Source organism: Centruroides vittatus, unplaced genomic scaffold (genome assembly GCF_030686945.1).
Source record: "Centruroides vittatus isolate TY-2023 unplaced genomic scaffold, ASM3068694v2 contig_882, whole genome shotgun sequence".
Lineage (NCBI taxonomy): Eukaryota > Metazoa > Arthropoda > Arachnida > Scorpiones > Buthidae > Centruroides > Centruroides vittatus.
Genome location: NW_027122574.1, coordinates 1,408,844 through 1,429,232, shown reverse-complemented (window position 1 = coordinate 1,429,232; position 20,389 = coordinate 1,408,844). Strand labels below are relative to the sequence as shown.

Sequence of the window (20,389 nt, the reverse complement as noted above, 5' to 3'; positions counted from 1 at the left end):
GAGATATGGTTACAAAAATTTTTGTATTGAACAAAATATGTTAAAATAATGATGTTTTTAATAAAAAAAAATCGTATTTTTTAAATATTTTAGTGATATAACAGTTTGTTATGTGGTGATTAACTGTGTATAGATGGAAAGCAGTAGATAAAGTAATCAGATTATTTTTATTCCTTTTTAAATGAGATTTCTTCCAGATATTTTAAATTAATTAAAATTGTTAAATTCAATAGATGATGGTGGTATTGCTCACTTCTAGAACCAAATTGTATCATTAATTTAATTTTTAAAAATTGCAGAATTATGGACAGCACACCAATAACATAATGAATATAAAATAAGACTCACATCAACTAACCAGAATTTTAGTTCAAACTCTGGCATATTTTGGCAAAGTTTTTTTATAATAGATATATTTAGTGAAATATAGATATATACTTGATTAATGACTTCTAAAAATCTCTAACATACATAAAAACCAATTTAAACAAGGAGTTGTAGAACTGAGAAGAATTTGGTTGTGTGTGTGTATAAGTTTCAAAAAATGGATTGATATGTTTACGAGTATTAAACTGAAATCTAGTTAGGAAGTAAATATTTTTGATGAGAATTTCCTTCAAGAATTCAAGCAAATTAAGCTTAATAATTCATTATTTAACTGTTAATTTAAATTTCTTAAATGTATTTTTGGTGAATGGAAATTAAATAAAATAAAAATTATGCATTCATTTAAATGGTAAATTAAAAATTGTTTTTCAAATACAGGAATTTTTATTTATTTGTATTTATTACATAAATGAAAGTTTAATTATTTTTAGATATGCCAGACAAACTGCCAGATTATTTATTAGATTGTAATAATCCAGCAGTTCATTTGACATATCTAATAGAATCAGGTCAAATAGGATCAGGTTGATGTGTATGTTGTTAATTATTTTTAATGTTCTATATAAATTTATATCAGTAAAAATATATTTTTAAAAGATTTCATTTGTATTTTTAGTGCGACTTCACAGTTTAGAATTATGTCGACGAAGCTGTTGAAAGGCTTAGTCAGTAAAAATAAACGCAGATATCGAGAAGATGGCTTTGATTTAGATTTAACGTGTATCCTTTTCTATGTTTCAAATGTATATTATTTGTTTTAAAAAATTTATAAATTATTTAGTAATAACTAAATATTTATATATATTTAATTAAAAACATGAATAAACAAGTAAAACGGCAAAGCCATATTTGGGACAAGACTATGTCTCGGAGACTCACTACTAAGCGGGATCACTTTGATGCTCAAGGCGGGTCTCGTTCTCATTCTCCAATCTTTTTTGTATCGCTGGTTTTGAGCACGATCGTTCAAAGTTTGCCGGCCACGACCACAGGGTCATCCACGATGTATTTTCGGTAAAATTAACTTATCCAATTTCTAAATTTCACTCTGTTGCATGTCACCCCGGGTTGAATTTTTGTTGATGCCTAATGAAAATTCCCTGTTTTTAAAAAAATAATCTTGGCCATTGTATCACCCAAAATTATTTTTTTTTAAATTTTGCACAAACAAAATATATATATAAATAAATGTATAATGACTAGCGCCATCTACTTTCAAAAACATTCCGATATTGAAACGAGATATCTCGGGTCAACCGGCCAAGGTCAGCACGTGGCAACCAGAGATACGTCGGGAATAACATGGGACAGGTAAATGGGTTTTTTCAAAGATTTGTTTGTCAAAATTCGATTTAGCAACATTTACTTTTCAAACTTCCCAATAAGCAATGCATGCACAAATCTTGCACTACTGTCTGTTTGAAGAGAGTGTTGCCATTTTGTATATTATTTTGACTTGGCTCTTGGTTCCCTGAGTACCTGCAAGTCTAGCTTTTTTTTTATGCGTGCGTGATTTGGACACTTAATACTCTGTGCCAAATTGCAACACCTGACATGTACTCCTTCATACCTCTAAGCTGGTTACCCAGCCAGCAGTACGATTTTATAAACAAGACATAGTCTTGTCAATAAATAAACGTTATTGATCAAATTTTATTCAATAATAGCAATTAAAAAATACAATTTATGATGACACTTGATTATATTATCATCATCTTGGTATGATGGTAATACAGTCAATATAGCTTTTTGATTTAGAAGTTATTCACGTGTATTCATTTGTGTAAATTGTCAACAAGTACATGTAAATATTAGAGAGCATTTAATATTTATGAATTACTGAATACAGTGATTGATTGGTTAACGAACACAATCCATTCCAAGACTTTGTTTGCTATCTGAATTGCTTGTTAACCAATTATTGATTTACCATAGGTTTTTATGGGAATTTGATTAATTCGTTTTCGAGACCCCAAAAAATAAAAAATATATACTTTCTTACTATGTTTATTTATACGTAATAATAAAAAAACATATATATATATATATATATATATATATATATATATATATACATATACACACAGTCTTGCATTTTTATTAGTCATGTTTTTTCTGTTTGCGGGAGTTAAAGAATCTGTCTAATGTCGATTGCCTTTCTCTCTTCAGGATTTTTCAGAAGTAATTAATAGCATTGTAACTGTAGAGATCCCTAAGCTTATTAACCTCAACCTGGTTTGGATGCCATTCTAAGAGCGTCGTTCTGACATCCTCCCACTTCTTCAAAAGATGTTTAAGAGCAGATATCAGCATTAATCCTCTTTTTCAGCAGAAAACACATCTCGCTGAGTTTCTTGGTGTTCTTCTGTCTTCAGATCCATTTCAGGTTCCATTATGAGCTCTTCAATGTTCTTTATTTCTCAGATGTGATTTTTGTTACTCCTTTAGCTGCTTTGAGTCTTCTTGATTATACAGTATCTTTCTTAGATAAGATTGAACTGCAGCCTACTGTAGACCTGTTCGAGCCATATTGCCCAGCAACATCAGACATCTGCCCAATCTCTACCTTTGCTATTATATTGTCACCTTTCAAAAATAAAAATTGACACAAAACTTAATGAGTGTCTGCCTGACAGTCTCACAAATACTATAAAAGAATTGTTTGTCAGAAAAATAAAAGACTGGAATTGTGAGGCAGAGTTTCAAAGTTCAGAGGAATACTATCCGATCAGTGTATACTGGATTGAGCATTAATGTCGACATCTCCCGCGCTCTGAAAAGTTTTGAATTGTTGCCTGAAGACAAGGGAAGACCAATCTATATTCATTATTTTGTCGCTTCTTCTTGTGTTTATCTGTGAAGTGCTTGTTATCCAAACATGTGTTTGTTGTCCGAACGTAAAAATTTTTTGCGAAAGTGTTCGTTATCTGATTTGTTTGTTAACTGAACTGTTCATTAACCAATCACCCACTGTATATGATTTTACATTTGAAATGACATTGCCAAATCATGACTTCCAAACACACAAATTAATTATATTTCATTAATGTATAGTTCTTTTTATTTTAAATACTCTGATTTCCCATGTTCATTAATAATAGAACCAACTAATGCTTTGTGAACATATTCTTAAACTTTGAGTTCCATTTTCAATGTTAAATTTGTAATTCATTTTTTAAGACTATGTACTGCTACTGTTTTAAAAAATTTTCAGAAAAACGATTGATTTTATTAAATAAATATACTGTGCAATGGTGTACAGTACTGCAAAAGTCATTTTATTTAAGCCAAACAAAAGCAGTAACATAACTTATGACAGACACTATATGAGTGAGTTAGTGCAGTGATCTTTTAGCATTGCACATACTCAAACATCCAGTTTGCACAAGCACTGACTCCAGTTTACAGTAGTATGAAATCTCCATTTCCCAGAAGGTTGAAACCTTTCACAAAAGTTGAAATTTTGGTTCATAAATTCCCAATTATGAATGATTGAATTCCAAACCACTGATGTCCATGAATATCAAGAGTGTAGTGTACTTTGGTTTAATGTTGTTTTCAGAGCTTATGCTCCAAAAATCGTGGAGCAGAGTAAGAATTTGGTTGTGTTTATTATCATTCTGTACTTCTTTTAGAAGTCTCTGATGCAGAATGCAAAGAAGGTTCAGACAAATAAAATTTTATTTTAAAACCTTAGTATGCACTTTAATTATTAAAGGTATATGAAATGTATTTAATATGATAAAGTATGCAAACAAAAATACAAGTAATAAGTAATTTAGTTAACAGTGTCAAGTTTTATTAATTACTCTCCAGTACTAGAATATAATAGTTAAACACAAACAAAACAACTAAACAGCATATATTACCTCAAATTAGCACTTTTACAAATGTTTTCATCTGTTTATAACAGACAAATCAAAATCTAATATACTTTTTTCTAAGAAAAGAATGAAAAGTCATACCAAACAATGAAAAAAATGACAACAGTGCTCTCTTGCACACGTGCAGTTTAAGTGAACCATACCTTATAGTTTTTGATCACAGCAGTATATATAAAAAGACTGTCAGAAAAGTGTTATTTTGTCAGCATTTTATATAAAAATATACTTTAAAATTCCAATGTAATTTTTTGAAGAAAGTGTGTTGGAGTGGTTTTTTTATTCTCTGACAAACATTTTTTTAATTTGAAATGTCATTCAGTTTGTTTTAAAATATTACACTGTTCCTGATTAAAGAACTTTCTTTGTGATATTTTTAACTTGTTATGTTGTTAAATTTTTATGAAATAAAATTTAAGGGTTACAAAAGTAGATGACAATCCTGTATTAAGTCCCTTAACTTACAAAGATATCTTCAACAATATAATTGCTATGGGTTTTCCTGCCGAAAAACTGGAAGGTGTATACAGAAATCATATAGATGATGTAGTAAAGTTAGTATTTTCCTTTATTAAAATTTTTAAATTTATTTTATAATTTATTAACATATTGAAATTATTTATTTTGGAAAATTGAAAATTTCTTAATGGAATATTTTTAATTTTACATTTTTTCAGAATTGTAAATAATAACAGAATATAAAAATAAGAAACATTGATACTTTTAGTATTTTTTTCTTTTAAATAAACTTGTTTTCAGACAAAGTTATAGCTGTCAAGGAGTTTTAAATGTAAAAATTTGTGGTTTACATTTTAAATACCATACTTTCCAGCGTATAAGACGACTCCCGACTTTGACAGTTAAAATGTAGAGTTTGGGATATACTCGTCGTATTAGACTACCCCTCTCCCAATGCACACCAAATAAAAGTAAAAAACAAAATCAGATTTGATTTCAATATGGTAATGTTAATTCAAATGCTTATGACATGCAGGTACTTGGGTTAAAAAGTCGTCTTATACACTGGAAAATATGGTAAATAACACAAATTTTCTTTTCTTATTAAATATACCTGGAGGTGATTTTACTTATTTGTATACAAGTGGGATATTAAGTTTTCATTTTATCCCAGTTAAGTAACAGCCTTTGTGCCCAAAAACTGCTTCTGTTTCCGTGCTGGATAGACTTTTGGCTTATAGTAAGATTTAACATAGAAAATTGTTCTGTTCTGAAGAACTTTTTTCATTTTATTCAGATTTCATATGGTGCTTGTTTATTTTGTAATTTTGTAGTGATTTGACACAGCACCATGATTGCCATGCACCCATATAATACAATGACAAATGCTTTGCATGTGATTCAATATACATTACTTATCTTCATTTACAAGAGCAAAAGAACTTTAAAGCATTTGCTTTAATACCGGCATTTTGAAAAATGATTACTTTTTAGGGATTAAAATGGGGCATGGTGTTTTGAGAAAGATTCATTAAGAAGAACAATAATTAAAATATAAATACTAATATAAATAAACAACAACTAACCCGTTATATATAAAGACCAACAACTGCCGAATTATCGGGCTAGCAAATGGCTATAGTAATATTAATAATTTAAGTTAATTTGGTACTAGAGTTAGGCGTTAGGCGCCATCTCTAACTGGTAACGTGTCTGCACGGATAGCAGAAGTTGCGGGTTCGAATCCCGCTTCGGGCCGATTCTTTTCTTCCAGTTAAGCCTAAATTTATTTAAATTATTTAAATACTAATATAATGAAATAAACTTTAATGTATTTTAAAATCACATAGACAAAAATAACAATTTAAAAAATCCAGAATGTTTGAAAATGACTTGAAATGGATAACAAATTAAACATTAGATACACTCCTAAAAAGTGAAATCACAATATCATGAAGAAATATGCATAGCCACATGCAAATTGTAGGACAGGTAGAGGTGACAGAGATATGCAAATGATTAAGTTTGAGTATGCATCAGGTCATGTACCCAATTTTAGGCTCTAAAGACTGAAAATTTTCTATGCTTCTTCAAAAGTTTCTTTGAAGAAGCATAGAAAATATCTCAGAGACAACAGCAAGCTGGAATACCACCAGTTAATGACTAGGGAATGAGACTGTGTCCTGGAGCTGTGTGATGTGTGCAGTTGCCATGTGTGTTGGGCACAGCATGAGTACCATCTAGTGATGTGTGACACAATGGACACAGGAACATCTGCAAATGCACCAAAGAGGGAGTGGATTTCACCAGCATACAACAGAGCACACAGACTGGCAGATTTTCCAAACGATCGGTCAAAACTCATTTGCCACATAGATGACATCTGAAGCTGCCTATCCACTGTAAATGGGTGTGTCTGTGTTCACCCAAACCATTCACAACAGGTTGCATGAAGTTGGGCTGCATGTCTGGCATGATGTCGTCGTCATTGCAACTGGACCACTGAATGGCATCAGGTATTATTTATGGATGAATCCTGCTTCTGTCTGTGGAAGAATAACAGCCTGGATGGGTGTGGTGATATCCCAGGGAACACTACATGCCAGTCCTTTTTTCTGAGTGTCACACTGGGCATCATGGTTTGGGGAATCATCATGTTCAATCAGGAGACAGCCCTGGTATACATTTCCGGTACTCTGACAGTAGACAGGTATATCATATGAATTGTAGGCCTGTAGTTTGGCCAGTAGTGCAGGCTGCATCTGACAGTGTTCTAGCAAGATAATATCCGACCACACATAGCAAAGTGAACTCTCACCAGCCTTGGATGGAGTTCACATTTTTCCCTGGCCAGCAGCCTTGCTGGATCTCTCTCCCATCAAACACCTATGGGACCTCATCCAATGTCTGGTGCACCAGAGACCACCACCACATACCATAGATAACATGTTCACTGCAATGGATGCAGCTTGGCAAGGGCAACCAGGCTCAGGTAACCATTAACCACCTTGTTGGAAGTATGCCTTGCTGTATAGTGGCCTGTATAGCTGTCCATGGGGCCTTATTCATTACTAAATAAACAGATGCCTTATTCATTACTAAATAAACAGATGAAACAGATAATAAGCATATTTTTGTTTGTTCTTTTAATCATTTACATATCTCTACCAGTCCTGCAATATGTATGTGGCTACATTCATTTCTTCATAGTGTTACAATTTCATTTTTTGAGAAGTGTGGTTGAATTCATGAACCTATGAATAATTTTATTTATAGGTTCTGCCAATTCATAGTATATAAAAAAAAAATTTATATTATAAAATGTATTGAATTACAGACCAAATATTAAATTACAGTAGAGAGTCGTAATTCGAATTGCCGGTTATCCGAACGATTTTCAGTCGGACTGTGTCGTGCTGAATCGAACGTTTTTGATACTAGATTTACTTCTAAAGTATAATTTTCATGTTTTTATATTCTTCAATATATTTATTTTGTTTGTACAAAATACAGAAATAATTTTTAACGATACAATAGCCTCGATTATTATTATAAAAGTTTTCGTTAGGCTTAAAATCGACGAAAATTCAACACGAAGCGACACGCAATGGAGAAAAAATTGAACATTGGACAGGTTAATATATTTTTTCGTACATAATCGGTTATCTGAACAAATCACTAATCCAAACAATCCCAGTCCCCAATTGATTCGGATTAACGACTCTCTACTGTATTTTCTTTATGATCTAAATATTAGAAAAAAATACATACACAGAAAAGGGATTAAAATTAACAAATTTACAACAAAAATGAGAGCAGCAGCATAAAACAATCCAGATAACAAAATAAACTTTCCATCTATTGGATTTTAAAATAATTTAAAGAACATTATTACAAGAAAAATACAGAATATTTAAATGTCACAAAATGGATAACAATAAATAGTTTAGTTTGTGAACCCCCCCAAAAAAAAAAAACTATTTATTGTTTAGTTTGTACAAATAATGATGTACTTCTACCAAATCATAGGATTAAAAAAAAACAGTGTGATATAGTAAATTTTTAACTGTTTACTTTATAATCTAATTATTGGAAAAAAATACATAAACAGAAAAATAAAAATTGATCTTACCAGAAGACAGAAACAGAAGATCTTACAGAAACAACACACAAATTATTCCTTAATTTTATACCTCAGTCAATGTTATCAAGTGACATTCTGAACAAAACCAGTAAAGTATAACTACATGAATAACAAATTGAACATCAGTTACTTCAATTTACCAATTGATAAAAAAAATGATTTCTTTAAAACACAGAAGGAAATAATCATGAAATAAACCAGGGATAATAGAGTAAACATATCTTACTTTATTTTATCAATATTTTAAATAGGTTACATTACCATTTACTTTTCTTAAAAATACATATTATTTCATTTAGGGAGGATGTGCAGTTTTGGTATTTTTCTCTCTTTTCAGTCTCTTTAATTTTATTAATTTACAACTTTATAAAATAATAATATCCTTCTTACAATCTTTTAAAATTCCCATTTAACATTAAAAAAATATATACTCTTTTGAAAGTTTATTTATACATATACCTCTTTTGAAAGTTTAGAGATTTGAAAATACGTTTTCAAATTTTTAAACTAATATAAATGATTTCCCTAAACTAATTAGTTTTTAAAACATATGTATTACACGTTTTTTAAATTCAATAAAAAGAGTTAGTTAATTGATTATATCTGTTCGTAAACAATTGCATGAAATTTTTCCTCACGTATATGATGTGCACAACAATTGCATGCATGTGACATTGCAAATGAATTACAACATAAACTAGCACCACAAATTTTAATAGATACTTCAGTTAAGTTGACACCTGTAGTAAGCAGAGAATTTCTGGTTTTGAGAGTATCTGCTAAATCCTGGTACTACTGTACTTTTCATTTGTCAGTGTTGAAAATTATACATCAAATATTGGTACAAGAAAATTAACTTTGTTGTACCAATGTTTGATATAGAGTGTCAAAATACTTTCTAAAAATGGAACTGTGAAAAACCTTATTTGACAAATTTAAAAACACAAAAGAAATTTCATAAATTAATGACATTGAAAATAAGCATGAATGTTTTTCTAAGTGGTATTAATGGGAAGCATGTAATATATTGTGTTAGATAATATTGAGTACAGAATAGCCTGAAATCTGGGACATAATCAAATATACATTAGGTATTTTCTAGGAAAAGGAAATTGAGCTCCACAGCATAGGTTATTCTGTTTCAGCTTGACACAATAACAAAAATGTGCTAATATGCTTCTAACATTCTGTCTAAAGCAGTTTAAATCCTGCAGGTATTGGGGAAGATTTGCATATCCATCATCATAATCAACAAAAATGTCAAGAAATGTTTAAAACATCCATATGTACAGCCAGCAGTCTACCAACTTCTGCAACTGGCTAAAACACTATATAACACACTTGTGAACGTTTTGAAAAGTTAATTTCATGATGACATATTTGCAAAAAATTGTGTTTAATGGTCATGCAGTTGCTTTGAACTTTGACCACAGACAAAACACTTTCTGACTTATGAACGGTTTTGCTCAATAATAAATAGTTTATTGATATTACATTATAATATGTAGGTTCAGCGTGCTCATCAACCCAGACTTTATGGCTGCTTTATATTTTATTAATATAGTTCTTTCAAGTGTCCTTTTCATTATTATTATATATTTATCTGTTTTTTGTTTGTTTGTTTGATACAGAAAACACAAAATTGGACAATGAATGAAATCTATCTGATCTTATTCATTGGACACTAATGGACCCAAAAAATTTTGAATTTTATTTCTTATATTTTGTTACACAATGGAAAAGATTGAAACTATGTTGGATAGATTTCATTATAATTAAGTATAAATATGTTTTCTGAGTTTAAATGTTTCTGAGTAAATATTGTTTATTGTTCAAATTTTAAATCTTGAAATTAAAATATATTTGAATTTTCAGATTATTAGAATTAAAGCATAAAGATCATTATAAAGTTTACAATTTGTAAGTCTCTTTTCAAAGTTTTTATTTAAAATGATTTTTTGAAAATTTAAATTATAAAATAAGTACACATTATGTAATATTTTATGTTATTGCGTATGAAATTTTTTACTTTACAGATGTTCAGAGCGGCATTATGATGTTAACAAATTTCAACAGAGAGTGGCCGAATTTCCCTTTGATGATCACAATCCCCCTCGTTTAGAATTAATAAAATCATTTTGTGAAGATTTAGAGAACTGGCTGTCAAGAAATGAAAACAATATTGCTGCAATTCACTGTAAAGCGGGAAAAGTAAAATATTTAAATTATATTATATTAAAAGTATAAAATATTTATATATACACAAGTATATATGCTACATATAAAAATGGTTTTGCATACCACATTTCTTTTTATTGTTTCTTAAATAATTAGATTTTTTTTTTAAATTTTTTTCTAAAATATGACGTACTAAAATAAACAATTAAAATTTATTTAATAATTATAACTCAAGATTTAAAATATTTATATGTTATCTTATAAAGTATAATTGAAAGCTTTTGTGTTTCAGGGAAGAACGGGAGTGATGATTTGTGCTTACATGTTGCATAAAAGGATATGTGAAACTCCAGAAGAAGCTTTGAATTATTATGGCCAAGCCAGAACTAGAGACCAAAAGGTTTGCTGTAGTTTCATATCACCTATTTGCATAATAATCAAGATAAGACAAAGGAACAAATTTCAATATTGTAGAACAGCAGGAACTTTAAAACAGAACTATCTAAAAGCAAGAGGAAAAAAATTTAAATGAAAACTAGAACATTTTTATATAATGTGTTGCTAACATAATTTTTAGAGTAACTATTTAAAAATATACTTTGCATCAAACTGTTTACAATAATAGCAATGCAAAAATATGATCATATAAAATAACTTAAGTTCCTGCAACATTTAATATTTTCTTAACTGCAAAATATTGGAATGAGTTTATACAATAGGGTAAATATTAATAGGTTATTTTCAGAATTATATAGTAGTAGAAATATCTAGTAGTGCTTAAGAAAATTTGATGTTGTACCTTGTCATTGTAGAAAATTTTTTTAAAAGACAATTCACATTAAAAGACAGTTTTTAGTACAAAAGCTAGGTATAAGTTTCAAAAGATTAATCATCCACTTGTATAAATACTGGTGAAGTATACAATTCACTCACATCAACCTTTGAAAATCCAGTGATAATTTAATTACAAACGTTTTTGACGGTCTTCTTCAGGTTAAAACTATTGAGATTCGTTACAATTTCTTAAATCTTTTAGAACATTTTCAAACTTTTGTATAAAAAACTGTTGTGCGTGCGCGTTGCCATGGAAGCATATGTATTGCTGACATACGTAGCAAGCATGGCGCAAACGAAACAATATAATGTAATTATATTCTATATATTCTCAATAGTTATAACCCGAAGAAGACAGAGTTACACGGTCGAAAATGTTTGTTTTCAATTAAATTATCACTGGATTTTCAAAGGTTGATGTGAGTGAATTGTATAAGTTTGGAAACTTGATCTTGAGATTACAATTAAAAATTTAATAATAAGTGATTAATAATATAAAATAACTTTTGAAAACCTCTACATACATGCCCCTGTACTTGCTCACAGTACCATACTTTTGCAGATTGTTTGGCATTCTGTCTATCTGGGGAGACTACAAAATTCTATATTTCCATATGGTAAAAACTGGCATGTTGGTTTATTCCAAGGAATGATGGCTTGCCCATTTTAATTGACATTATACATTCCTCTCCAGAGAGTGCATGAAACTCAGACAGCAATTTTTATTCTAAAATTCTGAAACTCGGCACTACATCAAATTACAAGTACATGCAGGGTTCCTATGCACCTGGAAAATTAGGGATTTTCATTAGTGTTTGGAAAAAGTCAGGAAATTTGTCAAAAATTGTTAAAAAGTCAGGGAATTTGTCTCCTTAGCTGCCTTGTCGATTTTGTTTGCTGAATATGGCTGACCAAGCATAGCCGTCTGCAGGCGGGAATAAGTAACGCTGCAATCTTTAATAAGAAAATATACCAGAATCCGTTTTGAAATGGCTTTTTTCACCATTCTGAAGCCATATAATTTTACAGTTGTGGATTAATAACAGGATAAACTACTTTTGTGTAATAGTGTTTAATTTTTAATTTTAATAATTCAGCTATTATAAAAAGATGAAATTTTTAATTAGAATAAAAAATAACTAATTAAAAATTTGTTTGCAAACTTTTAAAAGTTGAAATCATAATTTATTAGAATGTTCACATCAAAATAGCTAAAGAGATCGGTAAAAATATGTAATTTAATCATTTCTCACATTTGAAACATTACTACACAACATAAAAAATTATAAATAGTTACTCAACATTTACAGTAAAATGCTGGCACCGACTTGTGGTTGGCATGAGCTTTTTACATTTTTTGTTACAATTTTCCTTGAAAGTACTGTACTGCAAGCGTATTTTTCTCTTTCTCTTCCATTAATTTCTGCAACTTTGACGCATAGTTTAATAATTAGTTTAACAGAAATGATGTTGGGTAACAAATATCACTGATTTTGCAAATTTAGGGCTTAAAAACAGACAACATTGATCATACCTGTAATAGATATACTGTAGTTTTAGATTTGAAAGTCAACAGGTAATCCAATAATTTAGCCAATGTTAACTTGCTTATAATTAAAATTTAAAATGCTGGCAAATTTTGTTTGCTTACAGAAAACATTTTAACATAGACATTTAAATAATAATAATTCAAACATTAAGATAGCTTAAATTTATAATTTGAACCTATAACTTTAAAATAATGTGAATCTATATCCACATTAATAACTCTCCCTATTTGCATTCACTATTTTAAATTTGTACAGTTCTCTCTATACACTCTTCTCAAACTGCAGTTAAATAATAAATCACCTACTCAGACTCAGCTTCTTAATAAATCTACTAGATACATCCAATACACCTTATTGCTGAGAACATATATTTATTCTTATAACAAACGTTTTCGGCCCAATTTATGGGCCATCTTCAGGTTACAGTCATTCGACTCTAATACAAAATCGAACTCGTTCAAAATTAAATCAAATTAGAACATACGTTATAAATTAAACTAATAGAACAAGTATAATCCAATAAATTAAATCAAAATAAACCAAACATGAAAATGAAAATAAAATACGGTACTGGCCGTAAACATTAAGGAACAATTCCTTATGCATTAATCCAGATATCTATTGAGTCACGGTAGACGCACTATTACGTGTGTTACTTCTTACTATGTATTTCCAGGATGACGGTAACCCCGTCGCATCCTTATAATTTAAACATCTGTCAGCCAAACTTGCTCTGTAAATTTCGCATTTCTCAGTTATGGATGAGAGCGTTGGCGAGCATACTTTTGCAAGAATTTTGGCATCCTCCCATTTAACAACCGAACCATCCTGTTATGTGGGTTGCACCCAAAAGCATACGAACACAGAAAAGATTTAGAGATAATGGTGGATCTGATATGTTTTCAGTCATTTTTCAGTTTCCGAGGTAAAGTTTATAAGCAGTTAAGAGGAGTCCCAATGGGCAGCCCGATGTCTGGCCTGCTCTGTGAGTTGGTGGTGCGAAAGATGGAACGCATGACGCTTTTCAACTATAATGAATACATAATCATGTACAAAAGATATGTAGACGATGTTCTAATTATTTGGAAGAATGACGCAATGATACAACGATTCTTAGACCAAGTGAACTCTAACCAACATGGCTTAAAACTTAACCTTGAGCAAATTAGTAACAAGGAGCTACACTTCTTGGACGTTGGCATTGAATTTAAAAATGGAGCTTTAAGCACGAAAGTGTACATAAAGCCCATGCAGGATCCGATGTATATTCCGGCAAATTCTAATGACCCAACGGTTTATAAATTGTCCGCATTCAGGGCCCTAATCAGAAGAGCGTTTTTGTATTGCTCAAATATAATGGACACGATGGATGAGCTGGGTAGAATCAAAAAGGTTGCAAAAGAGTTAGGCTTTGGAACAAATTCTATAGAGCGTTTAATAACGGCGTACGTAAAGCCTAGGAGCAACTCTAAGAAAAAACCGGAGACTGGGGGTAACTTCACAAAGTTTACGTATAATAAATGTTTCTTCCCGATTATGAAGCAAATAGCGAGACACAAAAACGCCAGTATAATATGCAAAAGGGCCCCCACAGTCTATAGGTTGATTAGAAATGACAAGGAAAGAATTGATGATAGAGAACAGGCAGGAGTATATGCAATTCCCTACAAAAATGACCAGTTGGGAATAGATAAGGACTACGTAGGAGTCACTAATAGAAACCTTGGAGTGAGGATAAAGGAACACCGGTACGATGTCGCTAAAAACAAGTGTGCAACAGCATTATCAAAGATGGCCCAAGCGGATGGTTCGGTTGTTAAATGGGAGGATGCCAAAATTCTTGCAAAAGTATGCTCGCCAACGCTCTCATCCATAACTGAGAAATGCGAAATTTACAGAGCAAGTTTGGCTGACAGATGTTTAAATTATAAGGATGCGACGGGGTTACCGTCATCCTGGAAATACATAGTAAGAAGTAACACACGTAATAATGCGTCTACCGTGACTCAATAGATATCTGGATTAATGTATAAGGAATTGTTCCTTAATGTTTACGGCCAGTACCGTATTTTATTTTCATTTTCATGTTTGGTTTATTTTGATTTAATTTATTGGATTATACTTGTTCTATTAGTTTAATTTATAACGTATGTTCTAATTTGATTTAATTTTGAACGAGTTCGATTTTGTATTAGAGTCGAACGACTGTAACCTGAAGATGGCCCATAAATTGGGCCGAAAACGTTTGTTATAAGAATAAATATATGTTCTCAGCAATAAGGTGTATTGGATGTATCTAGTAGATTTATTAAGAAGCTGAGTCTGAGTAGGTGACAAAAAACCTTTAATATGCAGCTTTTTATTAACTTATCGAACATTTTTGGCCATTTGAATGATCTTCAGGGATAAAAATCGAATGATTTTGATTTCTATAAAGGTTTTATAGAAATTAAAATCATTCGATTTTTATTCCTGAGGAAAGTCATTCAAATGGCCAAAAACGTTCAATAAGTTAATAAAAAGCTCTATATTAAAGATTCTTTTTGTCAAGGTTCTCTCTATAGTTTGTTCAAATTGCTAATATTAGACAATTGAATAGAACACAATAACTTGTCATAAATTTGATATAAATATTTGATATAGTATACTGTATTGCAGAATTTTAATGAAAAGTGCAATGTTCTAAGCCAGTGATTCTCAACTTTTTTTTTTTTTTTTGTCATGTCACACTTTTAATAATTAAAATTTGGCGACACACATGGTTACTTTGGTAAGTACTGCAAGACAGTCAGTGACATCATAACAGTGGTTTTTAAACGCAGTTGGTTATTTAGGTAACATTTTCTAAATGCCTCGGTAACTACTGGCAGATACTGGTAACACCCATTACAATTTCCAAATGCACCCCAGGAAGGTACAACTGATTGAACTACTTGTCTGACATCACTTATGTATGAGTATTCACAGTGGCAGCACGCTTCAAAAATCTTGGCACAGTGGTTGAGAATCACTGTTCTAAGCAAAAGAAAACAAGTTATCTTTTGTGACAAAGGACATAAAATATATGAGAGGCTCTTGTACATGGCTACTGCTTTTCTTATGATAGATATGTTTGGACGTATCAGAATGATAGTGTATCAAATATATCTAATTTTTGTTAAGCTTAAAATGAAAAGATGCTAATTTTTATTTTAAGCTTATGCTCTAAATTAGGGGTCTCAAACACAGTAAAGGGCTAGTCAAATAGATGTATATCAAACGGGTTGTATTCAATTTAAGCTTATGCTCTAAATTAGGGGTCTCAAACACAGTAAAGGGCTAGTCAAATAGATGTATATCAAACGGGTTGTATTCAATATTATTTGATAAACCAAAATATACTGTAATTTAAAAAAAACTCTAATAAAGGCCTTTTTTGTTGCCGAGCTTTTATGACTTACATAAACAGTTAGACATTTGAATTTTTTTTTGTTTTAATCCCCACAAGATGTTAGAAATATTGATTTTAAGAAAAGAAATCATTAAGGTGACAGATCAAATGCAGAGCCTTAACAGATCATATCTGGCCTGTGGGATGCCAGTTTGTGAATGTACTACTAATTTCTGTTTAACCCTACAAATCCATAAGAAAAGGTTATAAAATTGCATTTGAGAATTTTATTAAATTACTTTGATAATCGGGTGGTTTAAAAAATTCAAGTGAAAAATGAAAGTCAGAAATGATTTATTTAGATTTTCTATAAATAGAAAAAATAAAGTGTTTGCTTGCAAAATTTTCAAATAAAACATTTGTTATTTTAATTTTCACACACATTTATATAATATATCAATTTAAATATCAAAACAGGGCGTGACCATACCAAGTCAGAGGAGGTACGTCAATTATTATGGTGAACTAGTCAGGAAGAATTTAGAGTACAAACCAATGAATGTTATTCTCAGGTCAGTCCAACTGGACATACCCACCTTTAATGGAGGAACATGTGAGTCTTATTTATTTATATATTATCATAAAGTTTCTATGTCTAATGAAAATTGATGCATTGCCTTTTTTTAGAAAAGTTTTAAATTATCTTGGATTCTGTATGATTATTACAATCATTATACAGTAGTTTTAATTTAGTAGTTTCAAAATCACTGTCATGACTTTTCTATTCATTTCATTTGACAAAACCATGATGAATGTGAAGTCTGGCAGAAAATTTAAAGTTTTATTTATTCTGCAGGTCCGTTTTTTGTCGTGTACCAGTTTCAGTCGAAACTGTATCAATCGCCTGTGATAGAACTAAAGAAAGGTTCCAAATCTCTGAATTTCACAATTCCACAAGTATTATTAGTCATTGGTGATATAAAAGTTGAATTTTATAATAAACCAAAAATGATGAAAAAGGTAACTTTTTAATTTTATATCTTAATAATTTATATTGGGCCACTATAAACTTTCTTAAAAACCTTTCCAAGGAATTTAACTTCCTTGGGAGTTAAATTCCTTGAAAATTCATTTGGGAAAATGAGGGAAGATTCAAAAAATATTTTACAACTTTCAAAACACAGAATTTTAATTAGAAGACTTATAAATTAATGACTTGACTGATTGTATAGCAAAATACATTAAATTTTACCTCAAACAGTCATTTTGTTTGATGTGAGTGGCGGGTACGAAGGGGTTAATGATACAGTAGACCCCTCATGTGAATTAAATTTCTTGTCAAACTCAAAGCAACATGTCTGTTATCATCTCAGTAACTGTAACAATTATTTGAGTTTTGAGCTCAGTAGGATTTGCACACAAAAATGGAATAAACACTAGAACTTTAAACAAAAGTACACTTTTTATAGTCATAAGTTGAAACAAATTTTTGTACCAATAAAACATTAATATACAGACTACTAATACAAAACCAGTGGATGAAATATATCTTTGAAGTGAATAATAAATGATAACAAGTAAAATGGCAAGGTATTTTTGGGAAGAGACTATGTCTCGGAGACTCGGGGCTCAACTACTCATCGTTTTCTAAGGAAAAGAGAAAAATAAGCATACCCCAATGAGGAAAAGTCGACACTGGTACTTGGGGTCCTGGCATAGATTACAGCAGGCTTTGTTGTTGCTTTGGTTACTACAGGTTGTGTTGTCACAGGCCTGTTCTTGGCTACAGTAAGCTGGATCACTTCAATGCTCACGGCAGGTCTTGTTCTCATTCTCTAATCTTCTTTGGTATTGCTGGTTTTGAGCACGATTGTTCAAACTTCGCTGACCATGGCCATGACCACATCCACAAGGCATTTTCGGTGAAATTAATGAATCAAAGGGATCCATCCAAATGAGGTGTCAGCAACACACAAGAAAATCAAAACAATGAGAGCAAGAGAATACACTCGTAACGTGTGTCACATGTTTGTCAAAATTCAATTTTGCAACATTTGCATTTCAAACTTTCCAATGAGCAATGCATGCACAAATCTTGCACTCACACCTGTTTGTAGTAACAGAGTCACCATTTTGTATTTTATTTTGACCCATTTCTTGGTTCCTGAATATATGCAAGTCTGGTTTTTTGTGTGTGCATGATTTGGGCATCAAATACTCTGTGCCAAATTGCATCTCCTGATACACACTCCTTCACACCTCTAAGATGTCCAGTCATTGACAGCATCGTGATTTTATAGACGAGACATTGTCTCATCAAAAATAAACTATTTTTTTTTATAAACAAAGGAGAAAATTTCACTTGGCAATAATATAAACAAACTGAGGATACAGGTGAGTATCTTCAGCATATTGGACAAGGTAGTATAGGACACTCTAATGCATCTTTGGCACTGAACATGCTAATGAAACTTCAGAAGAAAAAATTAGAGATTTCAAATCTGGGGAACAAGATGGCTATGCTATTGGTCCTGCTCAACCAATTCACTGACCTAAGAAATATTTGTTGAGGAAATCCTAGATATTTGCTTCTGAAGTTTCATGAAAGATCTGGTGTTTATTCCATCCTTGTCTACAAATCTCACTGAACTCAAAACTCAAATCACTATCACAATTACTGAGGTGACAGAAGGCTTTCAGTTTGACAATAAATTGAATTCGGGTGAGATGGTTACCATATCACCAACAGCACTCACATCAAATAAAGTGACTGATTGGGATAAAATTTGGTGTGTTTTGCTACTAATTAACATCTCAACTAATCTGTAAGTCTACTGATTAAAATTCTACATACTTTCGAAGTTAAAATTTTTAGAATTGCCTAAATTTCAAATGCTGGTGATATATATGATACAGAATTTTGTGTTTGTTGGCCATGTGATTCAAGGAAGAATGCACAAGAGAAGCATAAGTGATAGCATGTAGGATATCCAATACCGGTATCAATCTTAAAGTATTAATACCAGCCAATGTCAGCATCACGTATCAAAACTGGATATTGATGTCCAGTCTGTTGCATCATCTTCCAGTTGTTTTTACTTCTGAGAAAGTAACTTACTGTACTCATTATAATGAAGCCTGCTTGGATCCCAGAACAGTAATTAATATTTTTTTATTCCAATGAAACTGTTTTATTGGAGTAATTAATATTTTGTTGCTTACTCCAGGAGATTGAATCCCTGCTATTCAGAAGTCAGTACTTCAGTTTATACTCATACAATGTCTTATGTTCGTAAAAGACTATCAGATTCTGCTACATAGCTGAATACTAGTACTCTGAGGTCACAGTCCTGCTAATGGGCTCTTTGAATACTAGTATACGTGGAATGGGGTGGATAAGGAATTGTTGGTGAAGAGGTAAAACAGTGTCTTATATGAGTTTTAACTTAACCAAAAATAGTGTAAAATTCCATTTCGGTGTTTGATTTGGCTGCAAAATCCGGTTTCAGACAGAACTTACCTGCATGTGAAAAATGTAACGATACCAGATTCAATACCCAAAGTAAAGTATTGATACCTGTATTGGTGTTAACAGTATTGGGATGTCCCTAATAGTATGATAGGTGCAGCTTGCATGAAGTCCAAAATATGGAATTTATTGGCAGGAAAAGTGTTGGTCTATGCTGTGATATGATATTCCTCTAATAATACCAAAATTTGTGGTAAGCAGATTCAGAATTTGCTGCATAAATTGTATTAGAAAGTATTAGGTCATCTATATAGTTGAATTTGGCATCCAAAAATTTCCCCGTTCTATATCTTGAAGACTACTTGTCAGGACAAGATTTCATTCATGTGATAGATGCCAAAAATGTGCCACCATAATATGACTGACACAAGGGAATGTATAGTTCATGCACCAGAATGAAAAAACTTAGCATGTCTTACAACAAGGAGATTTTGTTGAAAAATAATAATAGTTACACTGTTTGTATTATCAGTTTATTCTATTATTGGTCTGTTAAAATCTTACCTTTGATTTATGAATATTGAAAACTCACTTTATGAGTCACCCTTAAATGCTTGA

At 31.1% G+C, this 20,389-nt stretch overlaps 1 protein-coding gene across 3 annotated transcripts in view; it reads left to right on the top strand.

Moving 5' to 3' along the window:
- Positions 1-20,389, top strand: part of LOC136983408 (phosphatidylinositol 3,4,5-trisphosphate 3-phosphatase and dual-specificity protein phosphatase PTEN-like) — an 88,917-nt gene that overhangs the window by 53,556 nt on the left and 14,972 nt on the right. For all 3 annotated transcript variants that reach the window (XM_067280127.1, XM_067280126.1, XM_067280128.1), the window contains 7 exons: positions 1,004-1,107; positions 4,738-4,822; positions 10,246-10,290; positions 10,407-10,581; positions 10,841-10,948; positions 16,780-16,915; positions 17,159-17,322. In XM_067280127.1, coding sequence (XP_067136228.1) covers positions 1,004-1,107; positions 4,738-4,822; positions 10,246-10,290; positions 10,407-10,581; positions 10,841-10,948; positions 16,780-16,915; positions 17,159-17,322 — 817 coding nt within the window. The remainder of the gene's footprint in view (positions 1-1,003; positions 1,108-4,737; positions 4,823-10,245; positions 10,291-10,406; positions 10,582-10,840; positions 10,949-16,779; positions 16,916-17,158; positions 17,323-20,389) is intronic.